Source organism: Rhipicephalus microplus, chromosome 8, assembly GCF_043290135.1.
Source record: "Rhipicephalus microplus isolate Deutch F79 chromosome 8, USDA_Rmic, whole genome shotgun sequence".
Classification (NCBI taxonomy): Eukaryota; Metazoa; Arthropoda; class Arachnida; order Ixodida; family Ixodidae; genus Rhipicephalus; species Rhipicephalus microplus.
In genome coordinates, this window is record NC_134707.1 from 40,147,900 (window position 1) to 40,172,385 (window position 24,486).

The window sequence follows — 24,486 nt, forward strand, 5'->3', positions numbered from 1 at the left end:
GGGAGGTCATCAAAGCTTGGGCTTTTATAATAACGTAAAAATAAACAATGCGATCAAGTAAAAGGAGACACGTGGAAGATCGCAAAAGCCGATACATAAATTCGAAAAACGCGTGCACAAACTTGAACACCCAAAGTTGCGAGTTCGTGACTGCATGCCAACGAACTCCCGCGGGGCCGTGTGAGACGCAACGACAGCGCGAAAGAATAGAAAGGGACACATACATACAGGACAAGCCCTTGTCCGACCTATATGTGTGCCTCGTTTATTATTTTTTTGCTTTTAGTTCAACATTTAGCGCTCACGTGATACAGAAGTGTTCGAAATAGCGAATAGTCCGCAGTCCTTCGCTATGCAATGCGCGATTATGAATGGATTAAGCTGTATACGTCGTAGAACGGCTCGATTGTTTTTATTCGCAGAGTTTTGGCGCATGTCACGCAAGAAATACGTTTTTGGCCACTGCCGCGTCAAGCGAAAATGTCAAAGAACACCTCCTACAGATGTGTTCTTACTATGTGAAACGATGCCCAAGACACAAACAAAGATAGCTCGCTACGCGAACACACACAATGTTTTCATGCAGAGCACAGAGTCAAGCAATGAGCAAGTGCGAGCACCAAGTCATGTAATGAACTAAAACACTTGTTGAAAGACGGTGCGGCGGTGGAGACACGGCTTCGGAATGGACGGGAAAAATAACAATAAAAACGAAACTTCAAGGTCCGAGGCTGGTTAACGGGCTTAAAAGTGAGCTATTCTACTTAAACAAGATGATACGGTCCGTTGAAAACCGATTGCGTCAGCAACGACAACGTTCAGTAGGGTTGAGAGCTGGGCTAGTTGGTGAGACATCTTCTAACCTTATGGTGTAGTAGCGCAAATTCACGGGGACGAAGAGGACAAGAAAACACGACACTCGCTACACTCGCAACTAATTTTTATTTCAGAAGTAGCACTTCATATATATTGCGCTACTACACCATATGCGCAATTTGCGCTACTACACCATATGGTTAAAAGAAAAAACGACACCGTGTTGGACGGGTTTACTTTTATAACAAAGTGTAACAATTTAGCGACCAGAACCGCGGACTCACAGTTGACGGTGGCGGAGCAATCAAAACTGAGCGAGCTGGTTAAGTTTGCGTTATGTATTTGCGAGCTAGTTTCACCAAGTAGATAGAGACAACCCAAAAGCGCTAAAATAATCATAAGCTGCTTTTTTGCCTATAGGTTAAGACAGCGCTTCCCTATTGTGGTTGCACGCAGAAGACCGAGTTAGCGCTTATCGTTTCCGCGGAACTACTCGACGACACTCGTCCAGTCCATCTTTTTTTTTTTCCCCTTTGTACAAGCTGTGCCACGTAAGCTATTAAGAAACAGCTAGCTCGCTCTATAATCGTTTGTTCTGGAAACATCCTGCTAGCGTTAGCGTAAATACTCAGCGCATGAACCACGTCGGCAGTCTCTGAAAACGACGCATTGTTTAGCGATATTGCTAACGAAGGAAGAGCTCGCCCACGTCGGCATCGCGTGACCAACGATTAGCCTGCTTTATAATAATTTTTTTTTTCATCGCTACATTCCGAATGAAGTCCTTTCGGTCAGGATTTTGAGTTCACATATGGGCACGCTGAGATTGAATTACCGGCCTACATTTTAACGCGGCTATTTCTTGCCGATGTGAATAGATCTTATCACAGGTTACACGCTGATAATCACTATCGTAGCAGCACTGTCAGGCTTTAACACTCGGCGATTATTTAGCATTCCACTTAAGACACCGAGAAATGAAGCGACAGCTTTGCTTGTCATCCACATAGGCACTCCAAGAATAAAAACAAAACAAACTCGGAAGTGAATAGGTGTACCAAAACGCAAGTCCTGCTTAGAAATGATTAACTAATGTTTGTCTCAGTTTGACTGGCGCACTGGAATTCACTGTTTCAGCTTTTTTTTAACGTTGCTCACTCGAATAGCTGTGACGTCATTTATTATCATAACTAAACCAAACTAGTGCGCCGCAGCAGCCTCACAGTTAGGTCTAATACGATCATAACAAGGTCACATGAAAGATATGCAGCCGAAATTACTTAAGCGTAAAAGGACGGATGGTTTTCGAGGCTAGCCATGAATGGACAGGGATAGCTATCAGCCGGCAATTAACTACGGCACACGGTCATTGATATTGATAGCACTTTGTCTTGCGAGGGTACAATCCTGTAATGCATGGCTCTGCGGGAGTGGGGGTGGGGAGGTGCTGGTGTAGCTCTGGTAGGGGTGGCAAGTACAGGTGCTGATTTGGGGGTAGGGTGGTGCCCTTCTAACACCCTCTTGCCGACACCCATGCACACGGTTAAGCTAGACGAGCAACTCGTGCCGAAACCTTCGCGAACCTGATATTATATCGAATGAGCAGCTAAACACCCGATTACTCTGTTTTTAGACACCCCCGAGTTGGCCCAGAGCGCCTCAATCGGAAACATTCGTAAACAGAGTGAAAGCTATAGAAATAACAAACATAAAAACAGCCGCCTGTTTCTTCGAAACGCCTGTTCATTTCCCGGCAACCTGGATAGATAGGACAATTTCTTATTCCCTTCTATCCTCGTAGCGGCGATTCAACGCAACTGTATAGCGGTTAACATAAAAAAAAAACTGCAATCTGCGGTGACTAACGAAAAAACAAACTAAAAAAAAAACGAGGTAGACAAGCGCCCTCGGAACGAGGGGCGCCCGCCCCGACACACTGCGTAGAAGCCGTGTCTCCTTTCCGCCGACGCGTCTTCGCGAAGCAGCGCGACGCGCGTCAGCGCGCGCCTTGGCACGCGCCTCGGCGCGTCGCGCTTCAGTGCACCTCGCCGCGCGCGCAAGAGAGAGAGCCGAAGACAGCAAGAACCGCGCAACGCTGCCGACTCGCAGCAATAAACGTCCAATTAGGAGCCGAGAAGGGGGAAAAAAGAAAAAAAAAAGGCCCTCCTTCTATTGCAACGACAGCGCTCGTGTCTTTGGCGAATGACATGGGCAATCCGTCAACCGGGAACGCTCCTGCCCTCGTTGCAAGCTCTGCGGAGGTTCACCAATGCAAATGCGGCTGCTCGACGACGGTGTATCCCCGCAGTAAAATCACCATCCGTGCCTCTAGTTCTTTCTTTTTTTAGTGCATTTGTGGCTCGAGGATGGGCTTGCGAAAAGCCCACTTGCAGAACGTCGAGGCCGTTTCGAGCCAGGGTCGGCGGAATGGACAAGTGCTGCCCATTTGAGCGGATCCGACACCGCGAGCGGTTTATAAGCGAATTCAAAGTATTTTCCGCCACGGCCGCCGAAATACGCAAATAGAGTGGTTTCACCGAAGGCGACGTGGAGGTCTTGCTGTCTTGTCGACCGATTTGCGCTGCGCGGCAATGAAAACCACGCACACACAACACGTGGCCCAGCAATAGAAAAGCGACGCGCCCGGTCGTGTCGAAAAAAAGAGGCGCGTAGCAGTTTTGCGAGGTTAAAGGAGATGAAAAAAAAAAAAAAACAAGCCAATCCTCAAAGGCGTCACCCCAAACGTTATCAATACACTCACTGAAGTAGACCCAGTTACACACCTGTTCGTGCTTCTCTTTAATTACGTTTTTATTACTTTGATCCACTACCGATATTACTAGGGTCCTTCTTTATACGCAATCCGTCATCTGTACTTACAACTGCCAATTATGCGATACACATATCAATATGCTCACATTCAATAAGACACGGAGATAAAGCCCAGAACTTGTGGATTCGGCTGTCAAGTATCTTCGACATTTTTTTTTCTCTTTCTTCAGTTTGTCAAGTACTGGAGAACTTTGTACCCACAGCCGCATCCAGACGATAACTGGCCCTTGACACCTACGCAGGGGTGGTGTGGCCTCTCAGCGAAAGAGGAAATACTTTATCGAAGTGTCTGATCAGCGCGATTGGGACAATCCGCACGGGTAATTTGCGTGGACATCATCCGCGAATACATAAATTGAAAAAAAAAAAACGAGTAAGGGATCGATAACGCCATACCGCAATAACGCCGGCAAGAGTATCGAGGGTATCGTAGATGCTTCTGACCTCCCGTATGATTGTGCGATGTGCGAGGGCGTACAGTGCCGGGGCTCGTAAGAACCTAGAATATTCAGGCCTACCTAAACGTAAGGTAAAAGAGGCAGGTTAATCTACAAAAAGATCGAAGGAGAAATTACGGCAAATATTGTGCACATGCTTTGTAACACGGTATCATCATGATTCAAAATATCACTTTAACATCCATCCACAGCATGTGTCTGTACCCTTCGGTTTCAAACAGAGTATGTTCGCACAGTTTTGGGCAGCTAATAGACACCATAGCGTTTCCTCAATGTTCCTTTCGGCCTTACGTAAGGAGTTCGCGACATGAGCAGAGCCGATGAATGTGCGTGTCCAAAGACCTGTCTACTTAGTAAATAAATGTCGACGGATATTGTTTAGAATGTAGGACAGAAAACAAAAGACCAAGAGCTCTTACATTGACCAGCTAAATGAACCTTCTTTATCTTTATTTATTTATTACTTTTATTTATTTATTTATTACGACTTTTTAGCAGGTCGACAACGGTGATTTGCAATATATGCGAACAGAGATCTCGAATATAACCTCAAGTATTGGTGCTTAAATAATTTCATCTATTTCGATGTCCTCCATTGTTAAGTCTGCCACTGATATGTGTGTCATTGCAAAGTTTATATTATTAACAATGGTTCCTCCCGACATTTTCGTAACTCCAAGCCATCATTCCGAACTAACGATAAATGAAGAATTCAAGAATGAATAAATGCGCTGGTTAAAAAGAGACCGCTTTCTTTCAAAAAAAAAAAAAAACGAGCGTAAACAGAGCCGCCTCTTTCGACACGACGAGCGATCGTTCCGTTACCGGGCCACGTTTTTGTCGTATCACTCGCGATCGAAACGCGTTTCGGGACAAACGGGACTCGAAGCCCGTCGAGGAAGGACTCACGTGAGGCCGCAGTCCGCCTTCACAGTCGCAGGCTGCTCGCACCGCATCCAACGCGCTCACGGCGACAACGTAGCGTCGGCACAACAACGACACCGGAGGCTGGACACTCGTGGCCGAAACGCCGATAGTAATCCACACACACGCAGCACGCACTCGAAGAAGACGAAGTCGAAGACACAACAGCAGAGCTGCTCACCATCGCGGTCACCACACCACCGAGAGAAGAATATAAGGCTGACTAAATAAAAAAATAATAACCAAAACGACGCTCTCTTCTTTCGTGAAAGTGAATGAGCGCACCGGTTGAAGCGGTCACCTGTTGTCGACAACGAAACACCGAAAAAATGTATTTAAAAAAAAATCCTCTATCTCATGTCACGTGTGTCACAAGCATCTCCGCTCACGTGCCCGCCTTATCTCTCGCCTTACTGAAGATGTGCTATCTGATCACGTACTGAATGATTAGAAACAACGAATGCCAGTGGAAGAGATAAACGCGCGAGTGCGGTGCGATGAAATTGACCGACGAAAAAAATATATATATATATATATATATATATATATTCACGGCGATTCTTCCTCAAAGCGTACGTCGGAAAGGCGTTCAGCGATCGTCGCGTCGCATCACCGGATCACACGGCACGACACTGTGACGGCGTTCGTGAGCGACTCGGAAACGTGCGAAACGCACACACGAGGTTTCAACCAGCGTACACACCCACACACCACCACGCGAGCACGCGCACACACCATCAACGCGCCTCGGAGGCAGAGCGCCGACTGCGGAGGACCTGCCGGCAACGATCGGGCCCGCTTGGCTTCAGCGCGGTAGCCAGAAGGCCGGCATCGGCGAGGCCAGCGCCCCTAGCAAAAACAAAGCGGACGCCAGGGATGAAAGAGGGAGAGAGAACATCGAAGACCGCGATCAGAGAGAGAGGGAATATAACCGTTAGCCGAGAGGAGAGAGGGGAGACACGCTGCCGCCCGCAGCGCCGCCCTAACCCACGAGTCGCGGCGGCGGAGAATCGGGCTGGAGCTCAGACTCTTCACTGCAAGGGGTCTCCGCGCTGCGGAAGTGACGTCATTTGGTGGACTCCCGCCGCCGGCTGGTGGCATTTGGTACCGAGAGGAGGAGGTCTTCATTTTTCTCCCTTTTTTTCTTCTATCTGCACGCGTGAAAGTCAGTCATTTTACTGAGCTTACATTGTTTGCTTTTATCTGCGCGTAGCGTATATTGTGCGCAGGCACGCGGCGCACTTCCGGTGGGTCACGAAACTCGACAGACCGGAAATCACTTCACCCGCCGCAAGAGTGACGTCATCCAGGACCAATGGAACCTACGAGTGTAGCAGCCTTGGCAATCAGGGATGTCTTCGGGGTTTCCGCAGGAAAACGTTAAATCACGTTGGCGTTACAACAGGAGTTTTCCCAGTTCTGGTGGCGGTTGCTGCCGTCATTATAGCATATTGCTCTGCCATGCTTCGTAATGTACGATGGATTGTTGTGCATAACAAAAGTATTGAAGATCGACCACAGTGCTCAAGTCAGCACAGCGCGAGCACGTTCCGAAGCACTATGTATTCGTCAAACGTGAGGAGGAAGGAGAGATAATGAGCGGACAATTAGGTTTCATATTTATAGAAAGTTCCAATACCTCCACAGTGAATAAATTAGGCAGCAAGATCGGAAACGTTTATATTGAACTTCATTAGGCAGTAGCAACTTGTCGCTTCGTAGAAGGCGACGTAAGGAACACCCAGGTCATTTCAGAGAAAGCGTGGTAACTTTTCATATTGTACCTGTCTACAACCACCCCGTCAAATAATGTTTTAAGAATAGTAAAAAGATATGGAAGACAAAAAAAAAAGTAACCGCATCTTTTATGCATTCGACTGTGACAACTGAAAGGCAAAGTCATTTTTGATACTCTCATTGTTATGCATTCTGAGCTTTCAAACGATGCAGGCAAACATCAAGGCTTGCGAAACAACGAGGCGTTGTTCTCGCCAAACAAGCACCGCCAAAGGGGAATTTGGGAAGCGAGCAACATCTTGGAAAGTAATCCAACGGAGATATCATCTTGAAAGGAAAGGCGAGAGTGCAAGAACAGCGAAAAAGGCAAGATCAGCAATGAACGCATCGATTATAACAGGAAGCTCGCAAGACTGCCCCCTAAAATCCGCTACCGACGTACCAAGTTCGCGCGCAACGTGTTCAGCTAATACGGCACGCTCCGACAGCTAGTTGCTGAGATATTGATTTTGTTTTTTAGAAGCGGCAGACACGCAACCTTAAAGTGCACCTTCACCACTCCTTGAATCTGGCCAGAAAACGAGGGCCGATCGGTGGGCAGGCTTCGATAACAAGAGAGTCAAATATTAGAGCGCAGTATGCAGCCGGCGATTTAAAGTCCCTATAGGTAACACGAAAAAGCTTTTTATATCCATCCGTACACGATACATCCATCTAATATGTCTCAAAGTTCAATGTTCATTGTTCTCTCGACAAATTATGTCATAAACTCAAGTGACCACGTCATAAACCAAAAGCCAGAAGTAATTGGCTGATTTGAGTACTGCGAGCTTCTTAGTTACTGCGGCTGCAGTTGGATGCCGCCACGTGTCCCTGCGCTAGTTCGCGATAACATTGAAGGCAATCGTGTATTTAAAAAAAAAAGAATGAAGTGCTACCAACCTTGACAAGCAATGACGACTGAACGCATCTTCTTGTCCATTTGCCGAATCCCTCATTGGCGTCATAACAATACGCGTTCGCACCATGCATAGTTATAATGTCAAGTGTTTAGTCATTCCACCGTGCCACAAATCAGACACAATGCATTGCGCGAGGATCAAGACTACAATGTAGACGTCTTCACTTATTTCCAACCTTATGGTTCCTTGACATGTAAGCTTCAAAGAAAAGACACATATGAGGATCGCATTGTGAACTTGCTCGCGAACGATGTAGCGCGAAAAGACACACGGACACGGGAGAGCACCTGAGGACACCACAAAGCACTACAAGCAACCTGATACACTCTAAGCCGAAATTCGGCAAAGTTGAACTAACTGCAGTCGTTAAACCAATGGATGAACGGTTCGTCCAACAGAGACTAAATGTGTGACAATGCGTGTCTTGCGCAACCGCCCAGCAATGAAAGGACCAACGGGGAGGGCAACTGCGCCGCGATCGCCTCCTGTCGATGCTGCACTGCAATGCTCGGCGTGGTCGGCGATCATGAAAACAAGTTAAATAGGCTATACGCCACTGTGAAAGTGAAGCACTATGAAACGAATAGAAGATGTTATGAGAGGAAAGTAGTACAACACGCTGTCAGTGCACACAGCAAGTGCCCTCGCGTTTCCACCATGCCGGCACGGGCGAGCCGAAGCCAAGTGAAAGTCTCCGCAAACACGGGCAATGCCGAGAACTCGCTTTAATGTGCTGAATAAGTTCGAACTACGGTGAACACTGACAATGCTAATAAAGTTAAGGTGTTCATCAGTGGTCGTGTACCCACACAGTGATCACAAGTTCAAAGCGATATATAGGAAAAGTAGGCTTCGTACGTCATCGGTATCAAGCGGGCTGCCGGTGTGAGTGCATTGCCGGCACAAGCGAAGGAAACGTCGCGTACAAGTTCACAAAAATAGTAGCTCAGGCAAACTTATGTCTTTTTATCCATGCGACAATCGTTATCAAAAATCCAACGTGTAGGCGATCGCGGATACGACTAATCGTGCGGCCAGCGGTACACAGGTTGTGCCTTACCAGCACGATGAAAGAACCGTGCCTGCGAACGGTCTCGTCGCTGTAAGTATACAGATATCTACATCACTCCGTAAGACACAGCGAACATGGGGCACTTACCTATTGTTCATTTGTGACTATAAAATAACGACGACGAAAATTTCACGCGAGCCGCATGTTGCGATCGCCGGCGGTCGTTTAACCGTACTCGTCGTAAGCCTATAGCGACACCGTCGGCAAGCCGACACGGTTGCTTCGCCGGCTTTCACGCACAAGCGCCGCTGCTATGCTTGTGTTTGCGGACTCGTGCGCCAGCACTGCGAACGCTGGTTCGGCCGACATGATCGAATACCAGCTGATAATTCGTATTCTCGGGCTGGAGGCATGTTGAAGATTAGATGGATCCATATTAAAAGATCGATGCGCATTGGTGCTACGAATAAGCCCATGTAAATTCTCGCGTTACGGTGTCAATATTTATTGTTTTCTTAAGCCGAGTAAAAGTCGCCCACTGGCACTAGATGGGAGGTCAAAATACTGTGCTATATATACCCGAGAGTCTGTTCTTTGTAGTACAGCGCGGGCAGTCAGTGTTGCGGTGTTTTACTTTGAAATAATAGTGCGTATGTATGTATGTATGTATGTGTGTGTGTGTGTGTGTGTGTGTGTGTGTGTGTGTGTGTGTGTGTGTGTGTGTGTGTGTGTTGCATGAATAACATACTATGATCTTCAGTGCTGATTAAATTGGAATAAACATAAAATATACTGCACAAACGCAGTGTCGTCATTTTTTTGCCATTGGTCCAGACGGTTCAACTGTTAGTCCCGCTGGAGCATTCTACTGGGGCCAACATTTAAACCAAGTGGAGTAAGTGCTTGGGGTAACAGTTGAGCCCTTGCAGTTACTCCCGCAGTTAGTCGAAAATTGGTTCAAAATCTGTGGCAGCGCATTTAGACCCCTAAAGGACCAATGGCATACCCCACTTTAGTCTTTTTCGGCTTAGAGTGTATGTATCAATGGTTCTTCCAAGGCCTTATGTCCGAAGTTGCCGAATGCACTTGCACAGATCTAGTCATTAAGCTCTACATCAAAGTTGGTGTGCGTACTTGCATACCTACATCACAACTCTTTCCTTATGCTAGACAACAGTTCGGTGCTGCTGACTACCCTTATGGATATGAGCGTATATCAAGGCACACAGAGATGAATAAAAATAACACCAGCGTATTCCTCTGACATTTTTTCAGCCACATTGTCACTGCGGCGCTGACTATACCACAGCTAGGGATTGCACAGACAGAAATGCTCAACAAAGGGGACTACAAAGCACCTACGATTGTAGCTCAACTGATAGAGCATCGAACGCACAATTGGAAGAGAGTGGGTTCAGACTGTGACCCATCTGAGTTTGCGTCACAAGTGGTACACTGTACAGTTAAGAACAAGTACGTCCTCCAAGCTTTCCCCGGCCTAAATGTGCTTCGGATTCATTTGGTTTCGTTCTTTTCAGACACACGAATAAATAAAGACGACAAAAGAAACTTCCTCCCCAGTCCGCAATGTGATTGCAACATCGCTGCTGCGGAATAACACAGGCCTGCGCATTAAAGCAGCCTTTGAAAGGCCTCCGGCCCGGCCTACACCCCAACCTCTATCGCTGCGTTTACGGACCGTCCAACAGCTTACCCTGTGGCCTTCATACACGAACCAAATTTTCATGATTACTTATAAGACCACGCAGTACAATGCCAAAGAGCAAGCTCTCGAAACAGAAAAAAAAAGAACTTGCACACGCTTATTTCGAAGTCTTATACGATTTGTGTCCTTGCTAACGCAGCACATGCATGGAACGATTCAACCATTCCGCTAGGCAGCCGTAGAGACGCAAGCAATCAAGATGAGCGTACGAGAACAAATTCACGTTCCCGATCGCTAAAGTACCGGCTGAGAGCCGCGGGCTGCACTAAACTTATTGGATACTAAGTTTCAAAAGCTTTCGAAACTGCCGCTATACTCCGTCACACGCGCCCACAAGGAGCCCCAGCTTACATGTCCCGGTATAAATAGGAACGTCGCACTCCCGAGATGGAAGACGATGGACTCATTACGGAGCGAAATCGAGTCGGTATAATTCCAGCCACCTGGCGGTACGAACCCGAAATAATACGAGCGAGAGTAATAACGTCGATTGCGTCAAAAACGCCATAAAAATAAAAAAAAACAAGATTTACGCATGGAGACACGGTGTAAGACGCGATTGAGTGTTCTTGCACAACGCGTATAGAGAACCCGCTCGGCTATAAGCGGCCCGGTTTAATGCAATATAACAGCTGCGTCCCTCCCTCCACCCCCTCCTCTCTCTCTCATCGCCAAAGGCAGCAGCGGCGGCGTTTTATTACAGAGAAATATTAAATCCCCCCAAGGACCACTTCCCACAAATCACATTAAGAAGGCCAGATCAGAACGACCGGATGGGAAACACGGTGCAGCCGGGAATTCTGGCAGAAAAAACAAACAAACAAGGCAAACTTAAAAAGGTTCCGAGCCTGTATAAGCCAGCTTATAACTTGGCATCGGCAGGTTGAAAAACAATATCGTTTAAGAACATAAAAAAAAACAGATGCATGGCTCTAGAGAGCATGAGGGGGAGAAACTGGAAGAGCGACCTAGATTACTCAATCTCCTTGAAGTAACATGCCCGTTATAAGACTTTTTTAACGACTTTAGCCATGTCAGAGCTATGGACACTCGAGCAAAGATTGATAATTTCTGAAGAAACCTCCTTCCGGACCCGACGTACCCATCTTTTTTTTTTTCGATTAGGTAATAAACCCCGCCGGAGTGTATACGACCACTTTGCTACAGGGGCTCCCTCGGATTACTTACGTGAACGAGTCTACTGTGTGCGGCTAAGCCTTCCATAAGTGACCGATCCATACGCCATCAATAAGCGTGTAACCTGTAATCACGCCATATACGCTACCAACATTGCATGCGCACACGCATAAAGCGTAACGGTGGCCTATATTCAATCAAGACAACTGTAAACTTGTTACGCTTAACCGCACTCACCCTGTGCGTCAATAGTTCAGAACCTTTTCCTTTTTTTTTCGAAATGGGCCGCAATTCCAGAACTGAAACTATAGCTCTACTGAGGCTGCATTGGCACATACTCTATACTTTCAAGCTCATTAATTTATTATTGCTGTTTTAGGGGAGAGGTGAGGGTATGTATGTGCCAATAGAGCCTTATTTGAGCACGTTTCACTTCTAGATTTGGCCCCATTTTAAAAATAAATCTCCTGATATACTACACTCAGCAGGGCCTTCTACGCCATCAATATTCACATGCACACGCAATCAACATGCACGCGTAACATCGCCCTACACACTTTCAATATACATGAACACGTAAAGTTTCAGGCTCGCCAGCCTATAGTTACGTTTCGTTCAAGCAAACGAATGAGCGCAGCAGGCATTTTGACACAAAGGCCTCGGATGCCTCATCAAGCATGAAACTATATCAGCGTCCCCACGTTGGTCGAGTCGAAACGGATGATGCCACAAAACTAATTATACGTGATGACGAGTCAACATATGACGTAGTCACATCCCAGATAACCAAAATTAGTGACGTCGTGAAACGTCGTCAAGACGTCAACGACGTCCAGCGGTGACGTCATCACATTACATCGTTGCGTGGGAAAAGGTGGGTCGATTTCAGAGGTACAGCAAGACAAGGTACAGGGTGCGAAAAAGCTCACAATGCCTCCGATCTTGGAGGCATTGCAAAACCAAGTGCTAATTGCAGAAAGCTGTCGAAAGCAAGCTTTCGATGCCAATACTTGTACTCAGAGACTAGAAGCGGATGCACAACGGGAAATCTTTTCAACACTAAGTGACGTGAAATGATTCCGATTTTACAAAAGCGGTCCCAAACGAAGCAGAGTCAAAGCTTGACCAGGTACGTGCCCATTGCACTTAGTGCACACATCTCTTATTAAATGCACGCCATATTCAAGCACCAGGTAGCAATCGGCAGATAATAAAACACTGAATGTCTGAAAATAACGATAAAATTATTTCCGTGTTCCGCCGAATCGAAGGATATCACACTTCAGCGCTCAGGTGGCACGAATTTCAGAATAACCAATTGTGAGACGTCATGAACAACTTGCCGGCCTATAGGCCAACAAAACAGAAGGCACTATTTCTTGTACGAACAGGTATCACGAAACTCATGCTCAAGAGGTGAAAACTTAAGGCGACGGCCCGAGAAAAAAACTTTATGTAGTGAAAAGCGCAGAACCGAAATCATTAATAACTATATAAACTTATCTTTACTGTCACGGTATTGGTACTCTGTTGTGCAAATACACTCACCCCCCCCCCCCCCCCCCGAAAAAAAAAAGAAAAAGCGAATTGGTACGTATTTTACCATTCAATAAACGCCTCACTGCAGGCAGACATGAACTCTCCAATCACTGCTCTACACTCCCTACAGTCTGTTCAGAGCAACGACGGAGCCGACGTGATTGACAGTTATGCGATATGTACCCGCAGCACGATAATTAAACTGAAGGAGCTCGCGCACGCCGGATTACCGGAAAGATGTGACAACATCGATGTGCGTAAGCACGCGGACTGCACGTTCGATGCGTACACATCTCTCGGGTAGGCTGAAGCCACTTCAATTTAAGGGCTGGAGGGAACCTTCAGAAACGACGCAATAGCAGAAAATTCCCGTCAGACCAAGACCAAAATCACGATGAGTAATGCAAGCTCCTGCGGATGACTCTGCCGACTATATATATATATATATATATATATATATATATATATATATATATATATATATATATATATATATATATATATATTGACAGGTATAACAAACAAAGCTGCGATATGAAAGGCAGCCCTCGAATAGGGAGTCAAAAGTTCCATGTAAAAAGGGATAAAAAAAAACTAGCAAGAACATGTCGATGTTGATCACGTCCCATGCATCGATCAGGAGATGAAAAGGAAAGGGAAAATCTTTTAATTTCCTGTCCTGCCCAGAACCAACTTCTCGTGAGGCTGAAAAGGAACGGAGCGGAGACCAAGCAAACAAAAATAAAACAAAAATAGAAACATACACAAAACAGTATAGAACCCAGAAATGAAGCATGAAGCGCACGCACACACGGAACGAAGGGGAATTTAGGGACGGTACGACGTACACCGAGGAACGTAAGGTAGACAAAAATGCGAAAGAAGGTGGGAGAATGGGGGGAGGCTTATATCGGGATTACGCGTTCTAATGAACAAACCAGATCCGCGCAAGGCAAGCTCTTTTCCCCTTCATGCAATTCCCGCATCCCCCACATCCCCCCTCCTCTTTATCCCGTGTCTGTTTTTGCCTTCGTTCTGATTGGCGAAGCAAGCACGCGGTGTAACTCGAGATACATGAAGAAAAGCAAAGTTGAACCCGCGAGAGGAAGAGAGGGTGAGAAGAAACAGAAGAGAGAGAGAGGCGGATACTACTGACGAGAGGTGAGGTCCCTGCGTGGTCCATCACCCTTAAATTAATAAAGATCGGAAGAAGCGTTGGGAGAGATGAGCGGAGGGGGGGGGGGGGGGGGCGGCGGTGTTGGGGTGGACGAAAGGAAAACTGACAAGATAAAAACAGGTCGGGACACAACGACAGTAGCAAAAGAAAAAAGGCTCGACTGAATGGGGGAACCGGGAACTCCATCACTTCACCCTCATTGCTTCTCTTTCCTTCAATGCTAAGCACTACCCGACGACGACGAAGAAATGCCAGCCGCGGGTTTCTGCGCCCTTAAAAGGCTCTTCCCCGTGCACCACGTTCCCAGCCCCGAAGGCACGTGGACTAGATGGTTGTTGTAGAAAAGAAAGAAAAATGACAGAACTTTCCCCTGAGGCGCACCAGACCACGCATATTAAAAGAAGAAAAAAAGGAAAGCAAACTTCGATTGCGGGGATGCGGTGATTCAAGGTTTTAAGTAAAGGTAGCCCGTAAAAATCAATGCGTTTTGAAGCCTGAGCCACGCTGCAGAGATGGAGACTTGGTCACGCGACGATGTATTCAGATCGGCGAGATATAGCCGAGAGAGAGGGAGACGATGAATTTGACTATAAACAAGCTGATAGACACAGGGAGTACGTTTATTCACTATATACGGGGAAGGGCAAGTAAATCCAAAGATTTATGCAATCATAGGATACAATGATTCAGTACGGCGCAACAAAGCAGACGAAAAGACATATGATGACACGAGCACAAGCACCGTTCTCAATCCGTGCAACCGTACGAACTCGCAAAATTGTCAGTGCTGCTCAATACTGGGGATAGCTTAGCGATATCCCACGTGACAGGAACGACGTCCGAGAGGAACAGTTTTTAACCGTGCTATGAACAACTCCTAAAGGCCACGTTCTCTCTCCTAAACACACACACACACACACACAACACACACACACACACACACACTCGCACACACACACACACACACACACACACACACACACACACAGACACCAAGCACGCACGCAACCTTGAGCAGCCTGAATAACAACAGTCTAAAGCGCGACCAAGGCCGTAATACGCTGAGATCGACGGCGTAAAGCTACCAAACGCAGTCAAGCAAGAAAGGAAGTTTCCAGCAACTGAGCCGTAAGCAACTGCTGCGGACAGCTTCAGTGTCCATAGCCACACGCTCGACAATTGTGTACACGAGTGTGATTCAGACTGTACTGTGCGGATAACTGTACTGCAGGACAAACGAACCTTTCCGCAACCGGAGACTACTAAATAGATGCAGGAGTCCTACGAGCGTCCCAGTGTAAAGGGTTCGTGCGGAACATAAATCGAGACAACCTTATACGCCTATACCACAGGCAAAACACCCGCATCAATGCCGTGCCCGTATACACACGTACACTTTTATTTCTGCAGTAGCGGGACAAACATGGAGATCAAGCGTTTGATACGCTTAAACACTGCGTCGAAAACCGCGCGAAAAAAAAATAGAGAAAATTTAAATATGGCAGCCAGCCAAAGTTAAGACTGCTATACGCTCCGCGTTGCAAAACACCGAAGGCAAGGAGACACGCACATAAATGTACCTGCATATGCGAAAGTAAATAAGAGTTGCCACACCGACGCAAGTTTGGTAAGTATGGCTAAGCCCCACGAAAGCGCGCAACCATTTCCCATGGAGATATTTCCCACAAGGTCTGCGAGCCAAGTACACGGAAGACGAAAAAAAAAAGTATACACAGGGACGAGAGTGGAAAAGCTGAGTTTCACAACTCCGCGTAATATAGATAGCGCATTCGCTTGATGAGAAACGAAATCGAAAGAAAAAAAAAAACACTGACAACTATAGCAAACCTGCAAACACACCGTGAATACAAAAAATATATAGCAACGCGGATCATGCGAACTATCGATGCATACAACTGAGAAAATTTTGTCACGCAGAAAAGCAAGAACAGTACTAAAGATGCAATCCGGCCTGTACACTTCTGTTCAGTACACTGAACATTGCGGTCTAGAAGCTGTTTTCTAAGAGCTCCTGAAGTTTACAGTGCATACATTCCTTTATTTACCTTCGAAGGTAATTGCACACGCCTAAATGGTCGCGCTTCATTCGGATCAGTCTGCTGACTCTATACGAAGGTTCTCTTTTGGTTTTTCGTTACCCGCTCATCGCCCACCGCACAGCATACGGCGTATCCCTGTTACGAAATCGCCGTCGCAACGTTGTCGAAGAAGCCTATATTTGCGTTCGACCTCTTGCACCGCCCCCCCCCCCCCTTCCCCGCCCCAGTTCACGCGCGGGTAATTCTCCATCGCATTTCGATTTACCGGTGAAAAACTCGCGCCACTTTCGTTTGCGTCATGCCACTGACAATAAGGGCGCAGCATATATATATATATTTTTAGTACAACTTCTTTACCGTCGCCCCGTATCAAGCTCGGCTCGATCGAAGTTTCTACGGTGAGATAAGTCTCGAGATTTCCCAAGCCATTACAACATATTTCAAAGTTGGGCAACCAAACTGAACATTTGAAACAGCTCATTCGACTTCGCGCGGTGCAAACTACTTTTTTTTTCTTTGCCCCTTCTTGAATTTTACGTCATTGTGAGGTCAGGCTCAGCATTCTCAGAAGCCATCAACTCCTTTTCTACAGGCGCAGAAGACTTGAATAGGACTGAATTCATTTGCAAATGGGGTGGGAGTACGACTCGGCAATAAAAAAGCGCAATTAGCAGCTTGCTGAAAACATAGGCTTTTCAAACACGAGGCAGTTTCAAAGCGGGAACTGGGCAAATCAGCGGCACGAACTCTTATATAAAACTCGAACGTCACAACGGCAACAGGGTTTTACGGCATTTAGTCTGCGGTCAGTATTCAAGCATCAGGCATGCAGGACACACGCTTCGAGCCAAGTTGTTGGGGAAGAAAAAAAAAAGAAGCGGGTTTCAGGTGTTTCATTGCACTACACACACGTAATGTAACACGCTCAATTCGTCAGCTAAGGAGATGTGACACGACGACGGTGCAAGGAAGAAACCTAAGGAGGACCGGCGGGCCACCGCTTGGCTTAAAACGCACTTTCGTCCTTGCGGGTTTCTCGCATGACGTAACCATAGTAACAGCCGTCGCTCCGTTTGCAACGGCCCTTTCCTGTATACCGACGGTGGAGGTTTGTTTGCAGGCCGCTGCGAAAGTATACGCCTAAGTGACGATTACCGAGAAAGAATCAGATAAGAATCGACAGGCGCCGGATGTATAAGGTTGTATGTAGTGGTGAGGTCGCGACATCGCGGACAACGATAGAGCTAAATTTACTTTCGAGTATTTACTTACCATTGTGTTGTGATGTGTGCGTATAAGTGTGTCTTTGCATATCTGTGCCCGAGTTTTCTATTTTCCATGCACTGCTTCGTATGTTTTGCTTCAGGACACGCTTTCGGGTTTTAATCAACGGCTAAGGAGTAGCCGGCGCCATAATGGTGCGCCAACATCTCCTTATATATCATATCAATAAAAAAAAAGAGCTAAATGTGAGACGCGAAACGGGAGACGCGTCGGCTGAACGATCCACGTGGCTGCCATCAAACACCTTCAATCGTCATCGTGCCTTGCATGTGCGCTAAGAGCAACGGCACGAGGGCTATAGGTAGCAAGGAAGTGGAGTGAGTGCAAGAGTGACCGATTGAGCGAGTGAAGACAGCGTGAGAGAATGACTAAGAGAGATAGTGCTGCGCCAGTCCTGAGCGTCTGAGTGCGTGGGTGAGCCATGTAATGAGAGTGATTGAAACCTAGCAAAGTGGAGAGTTCATGTGTGAGTGAGTGGTTTTGAGAGGGGGGGGGGAGGAGAGCAGGAGGAAGACAATGAACTGGCTGTTGAGTGAGCGATTTAGTGTGAGTGAGTGAGTGAGTGAGTGAGTGAGTGAGTGAAGGGGGGGGGGCGAATAATCAAGTGAATCCATGGGTCAGTGGTTTAGAGAGCGAACATAATCCGTAAACACCAACACACGGCCTTACGCGACGGCATCATCCTACGACGCCGGAAAGTTCCGCAATCTAGTACGTCGTCACGACGTCACGCGACAACACGACGTCACTAAAAGCAGGTCACGTGCGCGTTTTACGCCATTTCATTGACCTGGCGCGTTATGCAGGAGGACCTCCCGCCTCGTATAACGCAGACACTCACCCTCGCTTCCGAGACGAAGCCACGTGTATGAACGAAACGGGGCTATATACGGCAGCGAAAAAGACGATACACGATACACATTCCTTTTGTATAATCAAAGAGTACCCCGAATCTGTAAATACAACTCAGCTAAAAGGCGAATCGTCAGAAGCAAGCAAGCTCACTCACACACACCCTATATGCTTTCTCGCTTCCACCGTCCCGTTACTCGGCAAATATGAATCCGAAATGAAAACGAAGTGCAGTCGACGTAAAAAAACGACACGTACAGACTCATGCAAGAACGTGAGGGAGTGACACACGCCTCCAACCACGCGGGAACTGCCAAGGTAAGAAAAGAGAGAGGTTTTCCGTATTCAGTTAAAAAAGGAACTTCGAGCGCACGCGAGCGCGATTTCGAGAAAACGGGTGCGCCAGCAAAAAAAAATTTGTTTTTCTTCTTTCATACCGGAAAGCACGCTTCCTTAGCCGCTGTTTGTCCACCGGAGCTCCCACGTATTTACTCGCATTTCGCAGGCGCAGGCAAATTGAAACCTGCGCCACGCGACGCACCGAAAAAAAAAAAAGTGATGCGAACGTGCTCGTTGTAAAAGAGAGCAAACAGTAGAAAGCAACTCCATCGTCGGGCGTGTCTTAGTTGTGGGGAGTTGGCACCAGGGAAAGGTACAGAGCAAGAAGGAAATGTTTCATAAGAGCAGAAAAAAAAAGCACACTAAAAAAGCACCAACAGAATAAAATGAGAGAACAAGCAGTAAACGGGCAACAAAAAAAAAAAAATCGAACAATAGAAATCGATTTACAGAATAAAAACGAAGCAAGACGATATGCGCACCAGCATAGTACGAGAACTCTGAAACTAAACGCGGCCGCCACGAACGGAGTGGAGCTACCACGATAACGGGAGCACTTTGTCTTGTTGAATTAGCTTTTGCAAGAAGTGTTTACAAGAAAAGACTTGACCTTCTCTCTTTCTTTGTGCCTTCTTCTACTCAATAATAATAATAATAATAATAATAATAACAATAATAATAATAATAATAATAATAACTTATTATTATTATTATTATTATTATTATTATTATTATTATTATTATTATTATTATTATTATTATTATTATTATTATTATTATTATTATTATTATTACGACTACTACTACTAATATATTGAAGGCACGGGCTTTATGAAGTTGTTCCACACAATCAAGTAGCTCCGTGTTTTCATTTTTGCCTATACTCTTCTAATATATACCTATACATGTGCATGCTTTTTTTTTTTCTTCAGAGCCACGGACTCCGCCCTGTGAACATTTGCCACTAGCGAAGCAGGGCGGCGCTAAGAGACTCAGTTTACCAGCATAAGGGCGCGAACGATGTGGGCAGGGGGGGGGGGGGGGAGGGGCGTCACCTCCCTTAGTCATCTAAGAAGAGGGGCGCAAATTCTGCCCTGTACATTGACTTAATAGGAATGAGGAGCGGGGAAGGGGGGGGGGGGGGGTGGCGCAAAGTGTGTCCCATACTTTGACGTATTAAGAAGGGAGGCGGGGGGGGGGGGAGCTGCGACGAACTTTCGCCTCCCTTTTCCAGAGGGGAAATCCTACGCACGCCTATGATTACTAGTGCAAACAAAACGCCGCCATGGTGTGACCGTCATCATCATAATCAGCCTGACTACGTCCACTGCAGGACAAAGGCCTCACCCATGATGTTCCGCCAGTTAACCCAGTCCTGTGCTTGCTGCGGCCAATTTATACCCGCAAACTTCTTAATCCCATCTGCCCACCTAACCTTCTGTCTCCCTCCAATCCGCTTGCCTTCTCTGGAAATCCAGTTAGTTACCCTTAATGACCAGCGGTTATCCTGTCTACGCGCTGCATGATCGGCCCATGTCCATTTCTTCTTCTTGATTTCAGCTACGATATCCTTAACCCCCGTTTGTTCCCTAATCCACTCTGCTCTCTTCTTGTCTCTTAAGGTTACACCTACCATTTTTTTTTTCCATTGCTCGCTGCGTCGTCCTCAATTTAAGCTGAACCCTTTTTGTAAGTCTCGAGGTTTCTGCTCCGTAGCTAAGTACCGGCAAGGTACAACTGTTATATACCTTCCTCTTGAGGGATAGTGGCAATCCGCCTGTCATAATTTGAGAGAGCTTGCCAAATGTGCTCCACCCCATTCTTATTCTTCTAGTTTCTTCAATCTCGTGGTTCGCCTCCGCGGTTATTACCTGCCCTAAGTAGACAGTCTTTTACAACTTGAAGTGCACTATTACCTATCTCGATGCGCTGCTCTCTTCCGAGGTTGTACATTACTTTCGTTTTCTGCAGAAAAATTTTAAGACCCACCGTTCTGCTCTCCTCGTCTAACTCCGTAATCATGAGTTCCCTGAGTTGCTGAGCATTGAAATGTCATCCACGAAGCGCAGGCTACTAAGGTACTCTCCATTGACTCTTATCCCTAACTGTTCCCATTCTAGGTTTCTGAAAACCTCCTGTAAGCACGCGGTAAATAGCATTGGGGAAATTGTGTCCCCCTGCCTTACACCCTTCTTGATTGGTATTCTGTTGCTTTCTTTATGAAGCACTATGGTAGCAGTTGATCCCCTGTAGATTTCTTCCGGGATATTTATATATACTTCATCGACGCCCTGATTCCGCAGTGTCTGCATGACGGCTGATATTTCTATTGAATCAAACGCCTTCTCGTAATCTATGAAGGCTATGTATAGTGGTTGGTTATACTCTGAGCATTTCTCTATTACCTGATTGATAGTATGAATGTGGTCCATTGTTGAGTAGCCTGTTTGAAATCCTGCTTGTTCCTTTGTTTGATTGAATTATAATGTTTTCTTTACTCTGTTAGCAATTACCTTTGTAAATAACTTGTGTAAATAGCTGTATATATAGCTTTGTGTGACCGTACCAAGACGAAAATCTGGCGCAACTACAGTCCAGCCCACGTAAAGTTAGGCCGCCGCTCCATTTAGAATAAAACTCCGAGCACCACGTCTCTTTCTTCACCCAACGGCGCGCGCCACGGACTTCGCCTAAGACGCCTTCACTGAGAACGCGAGAGCGTTTCTGTCTTTTTTTCAGGCGGCAGCAGCGATAGGGGCAACCGGCGGCACGCGACGCTCTTTCACTCTCAATCGGCATTTGCATTGAATGCGCGCAGCCGGGTGAAAATCCGAGCGACGCCCGTCCCTGCCTGCGTTTGCGACGCGCTTTAGTAGAACTCCCGATTGATTGTGAACGGGGTGGATAAACAAACTTAAAGAATAAAAAAAAAAAGGAAACGGGGCCACCAAGAGACGACGGTGCACACAAAGTGCACCTGTTATGCAGACTATCAAATATAAAAGAAAGAAAGAAAGAAAGAAAGAAAGAAAGAAAGGGAAAAACTCTAGATTAAGACGCCTCGTCGAAACGCAAGCCTGTTTTGGACAAACAGCGAGCGACGGTAAATGCACCCTTCCAGAGGAGGATAAATACGCAAGCGAACTTCGTATGTATATATATATATATATATATATATATATATATATATATATATAAAGAGAGAGAGAGAGAGAGAGAGAGAGAGAGAGAGAACGTTGTTACGTAGCAACCCTTGGCAACCAATACAGCCGCCGCCATCGAAACCGAACGTAAATGCCACGCAATATACCGCGTGCTGTTTCGCTCGCAAGAAGAGACGATAAACACAGAACGCTCTGCTTAGAATTGATTCAGACGAGTTCGACTTATTCAAGAGTGGAGAGTTCACACGAATCCACTGTATTGTCATTATTTCTTTTATTTAAATGAAGTCGCGATTCAAGTATTAAAGCAACTGGTTTACTCAAACGTTTTTTTTTTTGTTTTTTGTTTTTTCATGAGGCGCAATTCCGCCTTTCACTTTCTTGCCGAAGAGAGCGCTTCCTTACACTCTTACGCTCAACGCGGGGAGTTTGCCGAATTGCAAATGAGCAATACGCATTAAAGCCGAGTATAGATGCAGCGATGAACACGAGAAACAAAGCAGCCGCGAGTGTCTATTACTCTCTAGCGGTGAGGAGCAAGAGGAGTCCATAGGCTTGCAAAATCAAGAAAAACGAACCGGAGAGATGAAAAGACGGAATATAAAGTGAGTTTTAGAATCGCCGCAATCTCTCTAGGAAAGACATTGCGATGTGAGATAACCTGCACGAATGAATGCGGCAACGGAAAATGTCCCGTTTCGTAAAACGAATTGTAAAGCTGGGCGCGTACGAACGTGACTGCTGTTTGTAAAAACGCGACAGAATCAAACGTCAGCAAATTTTTGCTTTCCTTTGTTTGTTTGTTTGTTTGTTTGTTTGCTTGTTTGTTTGTTTCTGTATTGTTAACGCGGATATCGGCCTTTACCGGAGCATCGCAAGCATTTTCAATGTCAGCGTTAACCAAAAACAAAAAAAAAATCAAAAAGTCACACAGAGCGCTCCCATGCGCGTTCGCCTATGACTTCAAGTCGAAAGATATCCGTCTGAGCCGAGTCGTTTCCATTCAACGAGATTCATGTTAAAAGAACTACACACTACCATGCATGAGTATTATAACGATAATTATAATGATAAGGTTTCACAATAAGGCTCAGACCAACCCTAACGAAGCAGCCAAGCAACGGACAACCAAACATGAGATAATAGTCTGAAATATACGTGAGGTATACAACAATAAAACCAACTGCTCTGCATTTGCTAGCGCTTTGCCCCCATTCGATGAGGGCGCCCAACCAACTGAAACGTGAATGCTTACCCTATCTATTCGCATTCAAGCACCGGCCATCAACGGCTACCTGCCACCATAACAACAAATTAAATTATCAGTCTACTGTACATACCATTCAGTTCGCCATTTTTTTTGGGGGGGGGGGGGGGGGAGGGCTTGTACCATTCCGGTTAAAAAACTGCGACACAGCGTCTTTTAGTGTTTTTTTTTTCGACGCCCCTGACGTCTTCGCCTATAGCCTTTCTCGCTCCGTTAGGCGATCGGCCGATGCGTCGGCGAGTCCCCAACACAAATGTCGAATGTCATCGATGTATTCCTACGTACATATACGCCGCTAACTCGACGTAAGCGCAAATGCTAGCGTATAACCTCCCTTCACTCCGCAAAACACGAGAGCGGAGTAAAGGGAAGATGGTTTTAGAGGTATATAAGGCGTGTTTGTGAACTTTTACGTAGGTGTGTCGATAACACAGTGGGTAGAGCAGCCCAGCGCCCACCTTTGAAGATCGAGATGGTATGCGTTCTACTGCGAGGTTAACAATTGACAACAATTTTCCTTCCAGTTTTTTTTTTTTTTTAGTCATCAGCTTCTGTGCCTATTACCGACGGCATGTCCATGACGGAAATGACGTCAATGAAGTCTTGATGGACCCCACCATAAAACATTTTCGTGTTAAAATTATCTACAATTTAGTAGAAACGAACCTCTCCCAGAAACAAAAAAGCGTAAGACAAAGTGAAAAAAAGAGAGATATGCAGCCCGGTCCACTCTTATGGGGAACAGTCAATCAATCATGAAAACAACACAATTTAAACTAATATGGAACCCGCATCGTTTAGAAGCCCACAATATATTCCATTACACTTACCTCGACATACGGTAAAACTGTGTGCGCTAATGTTCCAAGCGTGAAATCTAAGCAGTAATCGACGGCGAAAACTACGAAAGCGAGTTCTCTTCGATCACGATCCAGGCAGTAAACAAGACACAACCGATTCGTAATGTTTACGCTGATCTTCAGCGTAAAAAAAAAACAAGTCCCGGTGCTGACCAGCGTCCTCGCGCAAGTGCAGACTGTCTGTGGTCATCTTTTAGCCAATTGCAGAGGCGATCCGGGGCCGCTTGGTTATATACTATACTTGCAAGTGGGTTGTTGTCGTAGCACACTGAGGCGCAGAAAAAGAAACCAGAATCGCGAAGAACCGACAGAGACGAGATTTCTAGGCCGAGCCAGCGCA

At 46.2% G+C, this 24,486-nt stretch overlaps 1 protein-coding gene across 30 annotated transcripts in view; it reads right to left on the reverse strand.

Annotated features, from left to right (window-relative positions):
- LOC119164399 (CUGBP Elav-like family member 1-A) overlaps positions 1-24,486 on the reverse strand; it is a 646,479-nt gene that overhangs the window by 316,127 nt on the left and 305,866 nt on the right. For 22 of the 30 annotated variants that reach the window (XM_075871581.1, XM_075871583.1, XM_075871593.1 and 19 more), the window contains exon 1: positions 5,016-5,869. The exons of the other annotated variants lie outside the window; for them this stretch is intronic. In XM_075871581.1, coding sequence (XP_075727696.1) covers positions 5,016-5,062 — 47 coding nt within the window. In that variant the 5' untranslated portion in view covers positions 5,063-5,869. Of the gene's footprint in view, positions 1-5,015; positions 5,870-24,486 lie in introns of those variants that run through there. 30 annotated transcript variants of the gene reach the window in all.